Below are 13,501 nucleotides of genomic sequence, written 5' to 3'. Positions count from 1 at the left end.
CGGTATCTCCTTTTATCGCGCATACATCGATTACATAATACAAAGCGTATATGAATAAATTTAAATGGTGATAGATGGGGGAGTGATGAGGGTGAGAGGGAGAGAGGTAAGGTGCACAAAAAATGTAAAAGAGAAAAAGAACAAGAAAAATGGTGAAACTCCAATAACGTCTCTCGGAAACGTTTAAGTTCGATCTAAAATACGATGAAACGGTAATAAAACTGGTTTTCCGCGACAAAGTAAGCGTACTCGGGTATGTATGCATCGATCTCGGTTTCTATAGCGTCGCGTAACGACCCACTTGAATCAATCGGCTGGTACTAGACGCATTCACTCGTCTCGTTTCTATGTATCCGTGTCTCTAATACATGTAGTATCTAGCTAGCTAGATACGTAAAGATAAATGCACGTACCTCTATATATATGTGTGTGTATCTATGTATGTATGTATGTGCATGTATACGTACGCACGAACGTAGCGATGGCGACAAGAGCGAGAGTAGAGAATAGATTAATGGCGAGAGAAGAGCAGAGAGACATTGTCATTGGATATCGGCCGAAAGGAGTTAAAGGCCAGGTGAATCTCGACACATCGACAGAATGACTTTAGACAAAGATGATATTACCATTATAAGTCGATGATAACTGGATTTCAACGTTCACTCGTCACTTTTCTTCAAATACGAGCTGATTACCACGTGATCCTATCTTTTTCGTTCCACCTTCGATTCTAATACAAATCCTTCATCTTCCTCTTCAATTATCTGTAAAATATATCATGCATTCTTTTTTATATTTAATAATTTAAAAATCGTATCGATCAATTTTTTGTTTGTTTTATACATACATAGGTATATGTTATTATACTTATAAAGAAATAAGAACAGGGTAAATATTCATTTTTCTTTTATCATTTTTTTTTTTTTTTAATATATCTCAAGGTGACTATTTTTAGAAAGACGATCGATACTTCCCCGACGGTATTGATAAGAATGAAAATTCACACGGGTTCATCCCTGAATTTCTAATAATTTTTATTTGTTTTCCTAGAAAACTTTTTTCATATTTATCTTATTAGATTAAACTTGATAATGAAAATTCTTTTCTCGATATATCTATTTGCTACTGAATCATATCGTTGACCGTATCTTTTACAAACGTATTACTAAACAAAAGAACTTTCAACTAAAACGTAAAACGCAAATTATTTCCTTTAATCTCTAAATGATCAAAAAAAGACTTATCTTATCGTCTCAAATTACTCAATTGACATAAAATTTCGAAGGATTACGTGAGCCATCGAAGTAAAATTTCTTGACGTGGACTTTGATCGACGAAATTAAACGCAAAGCTTTAAGAATAATTCTCCAAATAAAAGTATATATATATATCAATTTACCCAGTTTTATTTTTCACAATCGATCTCATCGATTGTGAAATTACCTCCAAAATAAAACAAAAAAGAAGAAGAAAGAAAGAAAATTTATAAAAAACTATATTGAAGAAAAAATTTATAATGATTCATACAATCTCGATAAGATTATAAAATTGGTGTAAGAACATAATAAAAAGATTTCATCACCGATATTCGTTATCATGATATCATCATTGATTATGAAGAATGATTCATAAAAAATGTTCGAAGGGTTACAATTTTCTAGATCCACTGAATTAACCGACTTATAAAATAATGTTTTAAGAAATAAAAAGAGATATAGAAAGAGAGAAAATGGAAAGAGAGGAAAAAAGAAAACATTTTCATCCCTTTTATTTCGATGGCGAAGGGGTGTAGAGGGGGGTAGGGGTGGATTGTTACGTTCCACATTGGTTTCGGTCCGGTAGCGGTGAGATTTAAAACCGGTAGCACAGTGCGCGTGGAACCGAGTGTGTATATTTTTAGAACGACCACCGTGGTCGCGTGGGCGGTTGGTTTGCTGGTCACCGGTCCAGGAACTCGTGTTACTTTGTTTCGAGCTTATGCACTCTCATCGCCGCGATCATCTTGTCGAGAGGTAGGAAAGACGTCTCGTCTTCCCTCCGCCATCTACCTCCACCCCATAGATTTTTCTTACATTCTTCGCTTGATTACAAACGTCGACGCGAAGTGTCTTGTAAAACGGAGGATTAAAATCGTCGAAAAGGTCTAAGCGGTAAAAAAATATTAATAAAGAATAATCCTGCGAAAGAACGAATTATTATTATCCTAGGGTTCCTTTAAGTCTCCTTTTGTGTCTGTGTGCATGTATGTGTATGGGCGTGTGTTTTTCCTTTCTCTTTTATTAATTAATTTATTTCATTTTTTTTTGATAATTTTATTTCCTTTATTTCTTTCTCATCGATCGAGATTCCCCTATTTCCTCGATGAGAGACGAGAATCTACGAGATCATCGTACGAGATCGTACGACTGTCGTTTACAACCGAGCGATTAGATAAGAATCTAATTTGTTACACGTACGTGTCCATATCTTTTACGACCATTACGAGACAATCCATTTTCAATTGTGCACTATATGTATGATAGATACGTACAATAAGAATTTAATCTTAATACAATTTTAAAATGATTAATCGATCTTTTTCGTTGATCTTATTTATCGATTTTTCATCGAATCTTATTTAATAAATTTTATAAACAATCGAGGTGGGCAGATAAGAACGACGAATTTTGTAGTCGTTCAATTATCGGAAGTTCAATTATCGATGAAATTATCGCACGTCCGTTAGTGATGAATATTATCAGAGGCGACACGCATTCTGGTCTCTCGATTAGTCAGAGGCGACACTGTGTGCATTTTTTTTTTAATCAAGTAACACCAACAACTGTACTATTTATTTACCAACTCAACACTATACTATTGCATCATTTAAATTATGTTTTTATATATATATATATATATTATTTATTTAAATATAAAAGATATCGACAATTCCGAAATAAATCATTAATCGATCTGATAGATTCTCTTTAACGATTTCTATAAAACATCGAAATAATTAGAATAACATTAACGTTAACTAACAAGATCGAACTAACTTCGAGGGTACTAACTCGAAACGCACGAGAAAATGGAACATTACGAAAGGTGAGTAAACTTGTCTGCGTCGTTGACGATGTCACGAATTGGGTCCCTTATCAATTTTATCGGCTCGATTCGTACGTTCACCCCTTCGATCGGCGGTTCATCGAACGTGATTCGAGTACGAAATTGTTTATACGATTTGGTTTTCATTTTATCATCGTTAAAAATGTAATGTCTCTTCGTAGGTGACGATAGATAGAAAGAAAAGGAAGAGAGAGAGAGAGAGAGAGAGAGAAAGAGGGGAAGAGGGGAAGAGAATCTATCGACGAAAACAGGAAACAGAAATTCGAAATGGATCATTCTTTCTACTTTTTTCTTTTTTCATTTTTTGGTGTCAACGTAACTAGGTAAATAATAGATATTAAAAGAAGACAAAAAAAAGATAAAAAATATGTTTTCTCACGAATAAAACTAAATGGAAGGAAATGATCGAGTGCGACCTTCACTATGAAATCCACGACGGAAGTACCACACAAGGAGTTTTATAATAAAGATAATGGTAACGGCGCGCGATACCAAGCATTCGTCAGCTTACGATAAGGAATTAGAAAATTGCCGACAACTGGAGAACTCATGTCATCGTTAGCTGCCAGAAATTATCATTTTGTTTCCTCTTGATTCGCTGCTATCGATATTATTCTAATATCTATCCTATAGGACAGAGAACAGGAGAGAGAAAGAGAGAGAGAGAGAGAAAGAAAAAGGGAGATAGTTGATAATCGGTCGATCTCGAAAGTCCGAACGATGCACGTCGATTTTTCTAATAATAAAGCGATAATGGGGATCCACGGGGGATACGTAAAACGCGGTTGCGACCACGTTTTCGCGATAGATAACGAAAGAAAAATGGCGGCTAGACATCGAAATTCGATTACCGTCGTGCGCGCTTACAGTGCATCGCGGTGCATAAACAGTGTTTCTTATCGCTGATAAACTGCAAACTATACGTGTGAGTATATATATTCGTATGTATATGTGCGTGTGTGTATATATATATATATATATATGAGTATATAGGAGAAAGAGAGAAAAAGAAAATGGTCGAAAGGGAAAGAAAGAGAGAGAGAGAGAGAGAGAGAAAGAGAGTTTAATGATAAAGCTTCGTGTAAACATCTGAAAATACGCACACTCGTAAAGCTAAGCAAAGAATGACCACATATAGATTTATCATACACGGCTACTAGGACAAAAACTAATATCTGTAATTTGATATTTTCTTCCAGGCGTTCGTCGTTGGCTTTGAGAAGTCAGGAGGAGACTCCGTTCGTAGAAGTCACGAACCCTTCGAGCTAAAGAAAGAGAGAGAAAAAGAGAGAGAGAGAGAGAGAGAAAGAGAGAGTGACTTACGTGTCCTCGCGAACCGATCATTTGCGTCGTTAAATGAATCTCAATGTCAAAGTAAACGAAAAATTACATTTCTATTGTTATCGGATTTATAAGCTATTAAAGATCGTAGGATATTAATGAATTTAAAAAATAATATATACATATTTCAATAATAATGCTTTAAGTGTATTTATAAATAATTATAAGCTTACAAATAAAAATTTTGAAGATATTGGTAGTTTTGTATAATTTTGTTAATTTGTATAATTTTGAAGATTAAAAATTTGAAGATGATTATTGTTCGATAAAAAATGATTTTAATTGACAAATGATGATCGAAACAAATCGTAAGAAGAAGATAAAGAAGCTGTTTGATTTCGTTGAAACCTAACCGAACAGGTTCTTCGTGGAAACACGTGCGTACGCGTTCGGACACGTTGCGAGTTCGTCTCACGATCACGAACGTAGACTGTTATAATACCTACATACGTAACTTTCTCTCTCTCTCTTTTTCTCTCTTTCTTTTTCTTTCTCTCCCTCGCCGATAAAAGATTCGATAGTGTTTATTTACAGAGATCCGAGGAAAACGTATTTTTATCGAACGTCACACCGGTTTCGAATAAGATATATTATTACGTCACTATGTACGCACGTATGTCACATGATTGTGGATTTTAAAAATGTCTGATAAGTAGAAAAAATACATGGTAATGATATTATAAGGGCACGTAAACGTTATTATGAAGTACTCGATAATTTAGGATATTATTGCGTTTTCTTTTCGATTCTTCTTCTTTTCTCTTTCTTTTTTTTTTTTTTTCTTTCGTTGAAATCTTTCGAAATGAGAGAGGACATACACACACGCGCATACGATATGTATGTACGTATATACATATATGTACCTATGTATATAGTTGTCTCTAAGAGCGAAATTTCATGCGGCAAGCTAGCTACTAGTCGTACTAGCCTGGCGCCGGTCTAGACGTCGGCACGGCCCCGTAACAATGGCCGATCGTCTGCGGTCTCTGCAACAATGTCGCAAGCTTAACGTTACCTCTACCGGAGGACATACTCACGAACTGGAACACGTACCTTTATTTATTTCGCCTTCCAATCGACCTTTCCTTCCCTCACATTGTTCTATTTTCTATCTTTTATCGAAAGACTATTGAAAATGACAAATGACAGCTTATCAAAAAAAAAAAAGAAGAAAGTATATATATGCAATCCGATTCGGTGTACTGTTATAACAACGCGTGAAATAATAAATATCCCGATAGTTACGAAATAAAATTTTTGATTTATACGATTCAAGTTTCCTTTAACTTTAATTCGTACCATTGAAAACATAGATATCGTTCATTAAAGCGGATAATTTTCGAATCGATCATCTTTACTTTTTCTCTATTTCTTAGAAATCGTATAAATAAAATAAAAGAAAAAGAAAAAGAAAGAAAGAAAATTTTGATAAAATAATTTTATACACAAGTGTATTGAATTTTTAAGACAATGTAATCTATTAAGTTACGATTTTATCTATACCATTAGATGTTTTTAATTAATACGAGACTAACTATCTTATCGGATCACGATTCGTTTCGAAGAGCAAATAAAAAAAAAATAAAAGAAATGGTCGAGTCGCGATGCCAGTTGTCAAAGAAAAATAATCTATGTTGCTTAATCATAAAAACCGCAATGTGTTTTTCTTCGAATCGCGTACGATTCTTGCGGTCTATTTTTTTTTTCTTTTTCTTTTTCTTTCCCAGAGACATAGAGAAGACGACAAAAGTATGACGCGTTGCGATTAATGTTCCCTGCACAATATTTACGTTAATCACGGAAATCGAGTCGAAAACATACAACGTTTAACTGTAATTGTAAAAAAATTCGTGCTCGACGTATAATTGACATTAAATGTTATCGAACAATTTAAAAAATTTAAAAAAAGCTTGAAAAGGAGGATAGATTCTTCATTGACGGAAATTTAGCGTATCTTTACTGATATTGCTAAGTCGGATATTCGTCTGCGCGATTCCCTTCATCGGTATTTAGGTCATACGATTTCTACGAATCGCCATTCGTCGAAATCTCCGAATGTCATCTTTCAAGGTCGCCTAAGTTTTACGATTGATTTTTCTCCCTTACTGCGTAGCTGTAAGAAAACGTTGAACGACGCGTCATCGATCGATCGTCGCATGATTCGTCCTTGATCGTACGGGAGAAACAAATATTTGCATTCAGTGATGGTTTTATGCACAGGTGGTTAAAGTGGTTTCCCCTCGGGTTACGTAAGACATAGGTGTTCCCCAATCCATATGACAAAATAAAAAAATTTATATATATATATATATATATATATATAATTAATTTCATTTAATTATCCGATGAATCGATATAAAATTGTTATATCTAAATATATTAGTGACTAATTGAATTTTTACAGGTTACTTATCATCATTTTGTCATTTTCATCGATAATTTAAACGATATAATATATATGGTGTATAATCGATTCATTTCAATGAGATTTAAAAAATTTCTAATTTCTCTTGGTTCTCCTTTAAAGGATAAATCCGTGAATGTTTATATGGAAAAAGGAAGAATGCTAGTCGAAGATGTATGTGCGTGTATATGTGTGTGTATGTGTGCGTATCAAGAACGATTGCGAGAGATAGAGAAAGAGAGAGAGAGAGAGAGAGAGAGAGAGAGAGAGAGAGAGAGAGAGAGAAGAAGGAAAAAGTATGTTGAACGCGAACGCACGACTCGTGACTAAGCTCATGCAATTTCTCCTCTTTGCAGGTGCACGGACGTGCATTCTTTCGAGGACTATGGGGGCGTAATATGTAGGTATACGTAGACTAAGGAAGATAAGTATTAACCGTGAAGTATCATCAAGGTCTTTTAATGTACGGATACCAACATTATAACGATAAGGATATTTCGAAGAATGATTGGATTTGTTCCTTTATTTTAATCTCTCTTTTTCTTTCTCTCTCCCTCTCTGTCTCTGTCTATCTCTAACTCGTTCTATCTCATATTCTATACCTTTCAATAAACTTTAATTATTTTGTCGAATGAATTTTTTAACGAATAATAAAAAAATTTAATTTCTTTCGACGTACTCAATACTTGTTATCTATTTATTAACAATATTTATTAACAGTAACTAATTTTTAACAGTATTTTCATGCATGGAAAAAAGAGACTAATTTATAAATCTTAATCTATATTTTGAAGAAACCAAACTTAGTATTTAATATGGTATCCTTTGGTATCTTCAATTATCTGCATAATCTGGATGCAACCCAAACGATAAGCAGCAGTCATTAAGATTAAAGAATGCACTACTAAATAATAACTTTGGTTTCTTCAAAGTATAGATTAAGATTTATAAAGTGGTCACTTCTTTTGTCATACATGAAAATGCTTGTTTTGTTATAGCAAATACTCTATCAATTTTTCTACCAAATGTTTAGTGTGATAATAAACCTTTTAAAAAAGTCTGATAATAGGATATTGTTCCATTAAAAACGTTAGTTTTAAGAAATTTCTATATATATATGGGATGGTCACTTTATTATACCGAGCATTATATATATATATATATATACATATATACACGTACATACATACATACATACATACACGAGTTTTGTTAGTTATCTACTCGCGTGTTACGTTTTTTTATGAATAATCGACAACGAACGTGATTTGAAAACTAAAAGGATTTCGTAGATCGCGTCGTGAGTATTTTATACTATCTAAGTATAAAATTTTCTTCGACAAGTTCGTATTCCGTTGTTTCACGTTGCATTATAAAGCAAAATAAAAGAAAGAAGGAAAAAAGAAGAGAGGAAAAAAAAGAGAAATAAAAAGACGAACGATCGATTTATCTTGATCGCCTTTTTTTACCAGTAAAGATCCTTTTCTATTCGTGACGCATTCGTAGAGAAAAAGAAATCAATGTGACATCGATGTAATAAAAAAAATAACACTCCTTAATTACAACGTGAAAATGTTTAAGAGAAATAAAAAGAAAAAAAAAATGATTCATTCATTCATCGTATCCTCGAAATACAATTTATACAAATTTACACGATTTGTTTTATTAAGTTGGTTATACGTTGTTATTGGATTATCGGAATTATTATCTACGTTGTGATAACTTATTAATTTATTTTTCTATCTTCTCTTTCTCGGACACAGTGTTTTTATCAGTTTCTGAGAAGTTTCTTTCTCTCTTTCTCTCTCTCTCTCTCTCTTTCCTTTATACACTAATGTACGTTAATACATATTAATTGTGAAAATTCGATAAATTGATAGCCTCGTTCACGCTTCAAAAGATCAATATAAACACGTGAATACGATGATACCAATATCTGATGAAATCATCCTTAATTCTTTTGTTACGATGCTGGGAATGCAGCGGAATGCTGAACGAGATTCCATAATACAAGTGTACAAATTCGTGGACGGATAAACTCTGACATTTCGAATTTATTTCTGACGTCTTGAGTAGTTTCATTGACAATAAAAATTATAACCGTTGTAATAAGCGTGAAAAAACAAGACGATAAATAATACGCTGAAGACATTTACACCTATATCGACGAACGCGTATTTGTTTCTCAAATGCATTTGAAATAATAAAGAGAAGCATTCGATCTCGAAGATCGAAGTTCGCACGATCGATATTTTATGGTATAAGAAAAAAATAAGAAAAATAAAAACTAATGATAAAGTTTCGACAGACATAAAGATATATTCGAACAATTATATATACTTACTTATTTATGAATCACTTATTTATAAATCACAAAATTGTTACGATGGATAATCATTCTCACTTTTTTTTTAATTCAACAATTATTTCGGATAAACTACAATTAGATAGTTGTATCGATCTCTAAGGTTTGAAGAATGATCTCTCGGAAATTGGCGTTACAATTTATAGAACATACGGATATGATTAGTTTTATCAGATGTCAATGTATGATTGATTCTGATTGGTTCGCTATTCGAACAGCCGACTTCTGATTCTTTCTTCCTCTACGTCAGTTTATTTATCTTACCTCTTTTATAAAATGCTTGAAATAATCTATAATATACATCATGAGTAATACAATATACTTAAATAATAAGAACGTTTAGAGTCACGAAAATAGTAGACATAGTGTCTACTTTTTGAAAATTATAAAGTTTTCTATTAAACCGTATCTTTTTTCACGAGCACGATTGTGAAACAAAGATAACCAGAACTATAATTATATCGATAAGATTTATAATTATCATTATATAATACGAACCGATATATTATATATACGTAACCGATCGTTCGCATTTACGAAAGTCTTAATTTTCACAAAATTTTGTAACTTCCGAAAACTTTGTAGTATTCGATAAAATAGCCAAAAGGTAATATAGATAACGCGTTTTTCGATAAAACGTAATCGCAGAATAAAGATAATTAGAGCTGAAGTTTGTTAATTAGTTCTTAATCGGAGAAGGTCAATTTTGTTTATACACCTTGCGGTCGTATATATTGACTCATCAAAACCTTCAGGTAGAGAGAAAGAGAAAGAAAGAGAGAGGAAAGAAGGGAGAGAGAAAAAGGGAGAGAGAGAGAGAGAGAGAGAGAGAGATAGATAGATTCAGCGAAATATCAAGCGGGTTAGTCAGAAGCGAGATGAATCACGTGATTTTTCGAAAGAACAGGTTCGCGCCTAGCAACCGTCCACGAACACCGAGCGCATTTTTTTTTTAAGACCTCTGAGGAAGAAAAAAAAAAGGAGGTGGTGGAGGAGGAGGAGGAGTTGAGGGTGGAAGTAGTGGTGAAGTTGAAGATGGCTCGCAGTCGGAAGACCTTTTTGCGTTGCTTTGCTTTGCTTTGCCGAAAGGAAAGAATAAAGAGAAAAAAGCGAAAGAGAAAGAAAAAGAAAGAAAAAGAAAAAGAAAAAGAAAAGGAGAAAGGGAAAAAGAGAGAAATAGATAGATAGATAGCTGTCTTTCGTCGCTAACCTCGTGTTAGAACTATACGCGCGAAGAACGATGAAGTTAGCCGGAATGGAGTATGCTCTTCTCTTCTCTTCTCTCTTCTTTTCTCTTCTCTTCTTTTCTCTTCTCTTCTCTTCTCTTCTTTTCTCTTCTCTTCTCTTCTCTTCTCTTATTCCAGTCGGGGAAACGAATCTCAGAGAGAAAAAGCGTGAGAGAAGAGAGAGAGGAAGAGGTCGAGAGGATGACTCACCAACGCACCGGGAGAAACGAATTAACGAAAGAGGAGGACACAGGCAAGAGGGATGGTGGTGGGAGTGTACAAGAGCTCTCTATCTATCTATCTATCTATCTCTTTCTTTCTTTCTCTGTTTCTCTTCTCTTTTCACTCTTCCTCTCTCTTTCTCTCTCTCTCTCTTTCTCTCTTACAGCACAACCACCGTGTAGTAGAGCCTCTTTACGAGGCTTGGTTACGCCTCGTCTCGTTTCTCTGTGTGACGCGCATCGCGTAACCTCGTTATCGAGCCGATGCACTGCAAAACGATGCGTTATGTTCTCCTAGAGGCTCGTTACGCGATTGAAAACTTTTGTACTGTGTATTCGTAGTATAGATATATACGTAGTACAGATAAATAGTATACAACAATATACGCATGTTTGTTCGAATGTACAATACCTACGGTCGTATGTATGTGTATACGTACGTATGTATATCCTATGTAGTATATCAAGGTTGACCTTCGCGGATGAAATCACGTTCTTCCTTTGTCTTTTCTATCGTTGGTTCTTCTATTACCAAGGTCAAAGTCGAAATAAGGGAGCTGCTGTTGCTACCTCACAACTATGAACTAAAAACCTTTCTATTTCGTTTTCGTTCTTTTCCCTTTCTACGTCTTTTGATTTTCTTTTTATTTTTATTTGTTCGCTCGTTTCGTTCCTTACTTATCTCTTTTAGACTGATAATGTGCAATAGTTATCGCATAATTTTTATAAAAAATTTTCTTTCTACTCCTTTTTCCTTCTTTATTTTTTTGACGCGTATACGTTTAATCGCGAGACGAGGGTCGATTACTCTAGCTTATGATAAATTTGAAAAAATAAAAAAGGAAAAGAGAAAAAATAGAAGAGATAGAAGGTTCTTGCGGTTTTCATGACTAAAACATTTTTATCGTAATCACGTTACGTAACGATAAGGCGATTATTACGAGGGTCCAGACAAAGGTCCTTCAACGACGACGACGACGACGACGACGACGACGACGACGATGACGATGATAACGACGACGACGTATGGTGGTTCGATCTTCCGGTTAAAAGAATGACGAAATTATAAAACGGTTAAAAGCGGAATTAAAATACAAACTCGCAATATGTCTCCTGTAAAATTTTCTTTGAGTTTAACACGCTTTAATTATCTAATTAATTAACTACGTTGATCTTCTTCCTCTTGCGATTTAAGGAGGACGTTTATTTATTATCTTAATCAGCGTCGAGAGAACGCTACGAGAATGAAAGAAAACGAAAAAGTAACGCAGAGTAAAAAAAAAAAGAAATAAAAAATAAAAAACCAAAAAGAAAAAGTATTAAGAGAAGGCTCGTCCCGCAAAGAAGAGGGGGAGGAGGAGGAGGAGGAGAAGGTGAAGGAGGAGGTAAGCACGTAAGCAGGAAACGGCGAAGACGATTTTTCACGCAGGATGCCTCCAACTGCATTGAGGCTTAGCTTCCGATAAAACCGATAACGAGATAACACGAACGCATGGCCCCGACTCAGAGTTATAAATGCTTCTCAATAAATTTCCTATTCGCGTGAATTCACTTCTTTTTCTCTCAATCTATTCCTTCTTTTATATCTTTTCGTTTTTTCCGATGAAATAATTACGAACGTGTCGACGATCGTTCGTGAGAATAAAATTACGATAAAATTACGAATAAAATTACGATAGTCTTTGAAACAAGGAATACACGCTTGATTTAGTTTAAATAGTTCGGTGTGATTCTAACGAGTGACCTTGCGTTGTTGATCCTTCGAAAATATGAGTGATTGTCTTCTTACGACCTTTTCTTTATTTCTTTTTTTTTTCTCTCAGCCAACTACGAACGCATTCGTTGTTATATCTTAACAAACGAAATAGATATTTTCATTAAATAATAAACGTGATCTACGTGGTAACTTTTCGATTTCATACACCTGTAAAAAAACGATCTCATATATCTGTAATAATCATTTGTTAGAATGATTAATATTACGAAATAATACCAATCTAATTTATTATTTCAATTTGAAGAAATAAATCGTTCGATTGATCGCAATTACACAGACATACAATATACATATACACATATATTCGCACATACATTCACACACACATGTTATATATGTATCATATCAGAAAAAAAATCGTCATGCTAATTTTTCGCTCTTGATTCGCTTCAAATAAAAATTATTTCTATTTCTACCTAAGTTTCGACAAAATGCAAAAGGATTACGATCTAACTTGTCATAAGATTCTAAGCAAAAGCGTTAATCGCGAGGATGGTCAGAACGCGTCGTGGAGGAGCCAGTAAGAACGAGCGATACCGCCAGACAGTCGCCAGACAGACAGACACCAGACGGACGGACGGTGAGAGCCTTTTTTTTTACCTCTTTAAGGTCCGCCTTGATATTCTTATTGCTTTTGCTCCGCCACTGTTGCCGAGGGCCGACGAGCCTCTTCCTAAACGTGAGGGATTTCGAGCATCTTCTTACTCCTTCTTGTATTTTTCCTCTTAAACACAACAGTTTCTTTACGTAAAACCTTTTCTCTCTATCTCCGTCTTTTTCTGTCTTTTCCACATATCACATAAACGCGCGCACAAACACACAAGCACTCACTCACGCACGTACGTGTATTTTTCTACACCTTACCTCCTTTCGAGAGAAGAGTTCGCGACGTACTAACTCTCATTTACGAACGACGAACGATATACCCACGTAAATGTTTATACATATACAAAAACGTACATTGAGTTACTTCCTCTACCGTATGTAAATAAATTATTCGACGATGATAATATCTATTGTCGCCGAGAGATATGGAAATGGAAAACAAAGAGGAAAAGAAAC

General features: G+C 34.4%; 1 protein-coding gene across 3 annotated transcripts in view; it reads right to left on the bottom strand.

The window, feature by feature from the left end:
* Positions 1-9,331, bottom strand: part of LOC127066270 (uncharacterized) — a 40,119-nt gene extending 30,788 nt beyond the window's left edge. For 2 of the 3 annotated variants that reach the window (XM_050999775.1, XM_050999779.1), the window contains exons 1-2: positions 9,195-9,331; positions 627-764 (exon numbers count right to left, since the gene is read on the bottom strand). In XM_050999775.1, coding sequence (XP_050855732.1) covers positions 627-629 — 3 coding nt within the window. In that variant the 5' untranslated portion in view covers positions 630-764; positions 9,195-9,331. The remainder of the gene's footprint in view (positions 1-626; positions 765-9,194) is intronic. The other variant, XM_050999778.1, reaches the window with a different exon arrangement.
* Positions 9,332-13,501: the final 4,170 nt, after the last annotated feature.

Source organism: Vespula vulgaris, chromosome 9 (genome assembly GCF_905475345.1).
Source record: "Vespula vulgaris chromosome 9, iyVesVulg1.1, whole genome shotgun sequence".
In the NCBI taxonomy this organism is placed as follows: Eukaryota; Metazoa; Arthropoda; class Insecta; order Hymenoptera; family Vespidae; genus Vespula; species Vespula vulgaris.
Note: the sequence above shows the minus strand (reverse complement) of the source record. Positions and strands in the feature narration are given on the sequence as shown.